General features: G+C 36.9%; 1 protein-coding gene across 1 annotated transcript in view; it reads left to right on the top strand.

Annotated features, from left to right (window-relative positions):
* The window catches only part of LOC108694968 (protein Wnt-5b-like), a 19,325-nt gene that overhangs the window by 8,945 nt on the left and 6,429 nt on the right, over nucleotides 1-3,951 (top strand). Inside the window, exon 2 of the mRNA XM_018204659.1 lies at nucleotides 1,927-2,028. Within this exon, the coding sequence (XP_018060148.1) occupies nucleotides 1,943-2,028 (86 nt within the window). The 5' untranslated portion in view covers nucleotides 1,927-1,942. The remainder of the gene's footprint in view (nucleotides 1-1,926; nucleotides 2,029-3,951) is intronic.

Below are 3,951 nucleotides of genomic sequence, written 5' to 3'. Positions count from 1 at the left end.
TCTCTCTCTCTCTCTCTCTCTCTCTCTCTCTCTCTCTCTCTCTCTCTCTCTCTCGCTCTCTCTCCTTTCTCTCTCCTCACTACATGCACTTTCGTGCAGAAACGATCAGGAAATTGTGCGACACGTGCCGTGATGAGAGAAATTCTGCAATTGATGTTTGAGACATTTTAAAGCGTTTGAAACATATCCCACACAACGCATTCTCTGAAAGATATTCTCAGAACGTCCATAGAATATCTCAGGAGATCCTCTGAACATTTCTTTAGAGAATTGTATGTGTGAGATACTGGATTAATGATTAAATCGGATTGACAAAGTCCGGTACCGTTATGTTAAAAGGGTTTACTCGCGACGTTATTTACATAATGTGGCCGTAAGATGGTACTTGATGTTGACGAAAGCGGACATAGGAGCGGCTTCACGCGAGTTTCGCTCGCGCACGTTTCGGCTACGTCACTGTCCCCCGTGGGTTCCAGAGCCAGCTTCGCCACGGATTGACCTCGGGACGGATGAAGGGATAATCGAGTCTCTCGAGGGACGATTATGGTACACCACTTCGATGTTACACCTTGCACGCGTTCGTATAAATGTGGCGTCGCTCTCACGTTACACAAACTGTTGATATCAACGGGCGTTGAGTTACGATTCGCAGAGTTTATCAGTTAGTCTCATGCCACGTTGTCGCACTTTCGGCTGAACACACGTTCGATCTGGACATCAAGAAGGATTGCACGGTCTGCTCGAAAATGCGAGCTCTGTTCGAGATGTTTTTGTATACATTACTGAGTCTGGACAGAATCAAATACGACCACGAAATATCTATTCTTATTCGCGTAATTCTAAATAATGAAATGTATCGTTAATGTAAATCGTAATTATTCCGATTCTAAACTATTTATGATCATCTTACTGTAATGCTTGAGGAACAGACTTTCAAAACGCGTTTTGTCCAAAATTTCATTTTTTTAATTAGAGGTGTCGGAATGTTTAGTATTGAAAGACTTATATTATAAGCTATTCTGAGATGTTCAAAAAGCATCATTTTTTCATCATTAATTTATATACTGGAAAAACATAAACATTTATATTTTTTTAATTACACAAAGAGAATTTTTTCTCAGAGTTTAAAATGAAAATATGGTAGAACAACATTATATTTCGACTAATTTTAATGTAAATCTTTCTCATTCATTAGTAAAATTACAATAAAGTATAAAATAAGTTTGATTAATTTTACTGAAGTGCAAGGTAAAAATCTTTAAAATATTGTATTGTACTACAACTACTATAGGATTATATATTTCAGGATAAATTAAAAAAAATAATTCTCTTCGTGTAGAGACAAACAAAATGCATTTATTGAACATTTTTAGCAATCGTTTAGCATTTTGTTTAATATTTCACATCCTACTGATTGATATATTATTATTTTCTGTAAAATGCGCAGGTTCCTTGTGTGCGTAATTTTTTTCTTTCTCATTTTCTGAAAATTACAAATTTTGGACAAAACGTATTTTGAAAGAGAAAGTTTGCTCCTCAATTATATTACTCTGCGAACGATTGAGAAGAGAATTGTAATCACATTTTATTATGTTCTATCAAATCGAATTCTTAACAGGTATCACTATGTGAATTTTAATTTCGCTAGCCTCTGAATGTGCGACACGCTGTTCCTCGCATTTCCAGGCTTCACTCTTAAAGCTCGGCGTTTAATTGAGACTCGATTTTTCCGCTAACGACTGCATGATGCATCGATCTGACCTTGATTTCACCGTTCCGCGGTCACCGCACCTTTTTCGTTCGGATAAGCACGATTCATGACCGACTGCGCCGGCAGTCTTCCTAATGAAGCGATTAATACGATGCCTCCACTCGCTGTGCGAATACTTGTAATACGAAATTGATGATTTCCTTCGATGCTTGCAGGGGGTAAAGGAGAAGGATGACGATGCGCGGCAATGGTCCACTCGTGATCTTGCGATCGCTGATGGTCGCCGCCGCTGCTACGACGGTACCAGGGACTTGGATGTAAGTATCTTTTAATATCAATATCTTTCGCACGATGTGATGATTTTTTTCTTTTCTTGTTTTTCCAATCAGGCGATCGAAGGTATCAATTAGTTGCATGCGCGTATTTATAGTTAGACGGGTGCGATTTTTTTTTTCATTAGGCTCGCGTGACTCTTAAAATAAGCTGATATCGAAGGACAAGGGGTGGCCTACATATCGCCGATCGAAGGATGAACTAGCATCAGTGGGGTGCTTACAGTGGAAGCTTCATTATCTCTGGACGTTGTTTCATTGAATTTTCGATGATCTAGTTGTCGTGATTTCCGATATTGGCTCGGATAATTTAAATTCTAGTGTATATGGACATGAAGTGTTGAGCGAATGAATAAATTTATTTAAGGCAAATTAAGTCACTGAATTGTTAAACGAGCAGTTTATTTTAAATGATTTATCCTTCTTTACATTCTTCGTTAAAGAGGAGATGACGAAAACGTTATTTTGTTCACATTGATCATATTACTGTCTTGAATTATATACGGAAACTGCGAAAAGTATCTAAAAATTAATTAGATACAGATTTAAAAATAATTTTGTTGAACTATCAAAATAATGTAGACTTAAACATTGATGATAATGATACAAAAAGTTTTAACATTTTATCAATTTGAATGTCCTACATAATTATTTTCATAATTCAAACAAAATTATTTTCAGATCCGTGTCCAACTAAATTTTTATATACTTCAGCAAAATAGTTCTTTTCGTATAAGATGTGTTTTTTTGGCTGTATTCCAAATTTACGTTACGTACACTATAGACATTCAGCAATGACAGTGGATTTTTAAGTACAGCCTTTGAAGTTTTAACCTACTGTATACTTTTATACTTAAAGTGAAATTAAAATGAAATAAAAATATATATATTTCAAATTATAGCAAAAACAAGAAATAAAATTTTAGTGTTCCAAGGCAAGCGACAAAGAAGAAACCTTATATTTCCCATGAAATGAAAATATAATCGACTCGTGATTTCTCTTCGTCGAAAACGTTAATTGCACGATGATCGTCCGAAACGATAAGTAGATATGTCGCGAAGAGACGAATCGACACGATTTTTCACACGATTCCAGATTTATAGGTCTTTGTGCTCATGGCGCATCGTGGGAATCCGAGCGAGGTATCTGTGCCTCCAAAAACCTCTCTCTTTCGTGCACGAATGAAAGCTATACGTCCCCACGTCGCTTATGTACTCCGCCCTGTTTGCCAGGAGTGTGTCTAATCTCTGAATTGCCATTCCGGCCCCTGTGTTCTACCCTGCGTGAGCATGACCAATCATCGAATGGTCCCGGACGCCCGCGCTCCTTTGTGTGCTGTCCGGATCGCCCCCAGACCTCCTTCGCGCCGAATTTACCTCTCGTACCCTATATCTCTCGCAAGGAAATCCTCGCTTAACCGTCTGCTTTTTTTCTTCGGAGTGCGCTTATAAGCCTCCCTTGAGGTTGCTGATCCCCTTGATTTTCGAACACGCTCTTGTTCGGCTAATCTGTAACGAAAGAGCAAAAGTCAGAAATCATCGCATTTCCGACGTACAAACATTAATTCAATTTCCCTAATCATATATATATATATATATAAATTATAGAAATCAAAGCTTTAAACGGTCTAGTCGGATTTTACATGCTTATATTATATACTATTTATTATAGATTTTAATATGTTATTCAACATTATTAAGATCGTTTCGAAGATGCGAATAAACATCAAAAATTTGTTAAATTGTTAGCCAATTTAACTCGTGATATTACTGCGGTAATTTAGTAAAGTTAGCGTTTTCAAGACTGAAAAATCATTTCGGCATGCGTTTCTGGGAACTACATACGTAATATATAAATTCACACAAGAATCATACAAGCATTTAAGAATCCAACTAGACTGTTTAAGA

Source organism: Atta colombica, unplaced genomic scaffold, assembly GCF_001594045.1.
Source record: "Atta colombica isolate Treedump-2 unplaced genomic scaffold, Acol1.0 scaffold126, whole genome shotgun sequence".
NCBI classification, from domain to species: domain Eukaryota; kingdom Metazoa; phylum Arthropoda; class Insecta; order Hymenoptera; family Formicidae; genus Atta; species Atta colombica.
This window is presented reverse-complemented; position numbering and strand designations above follow the sequence as displayed.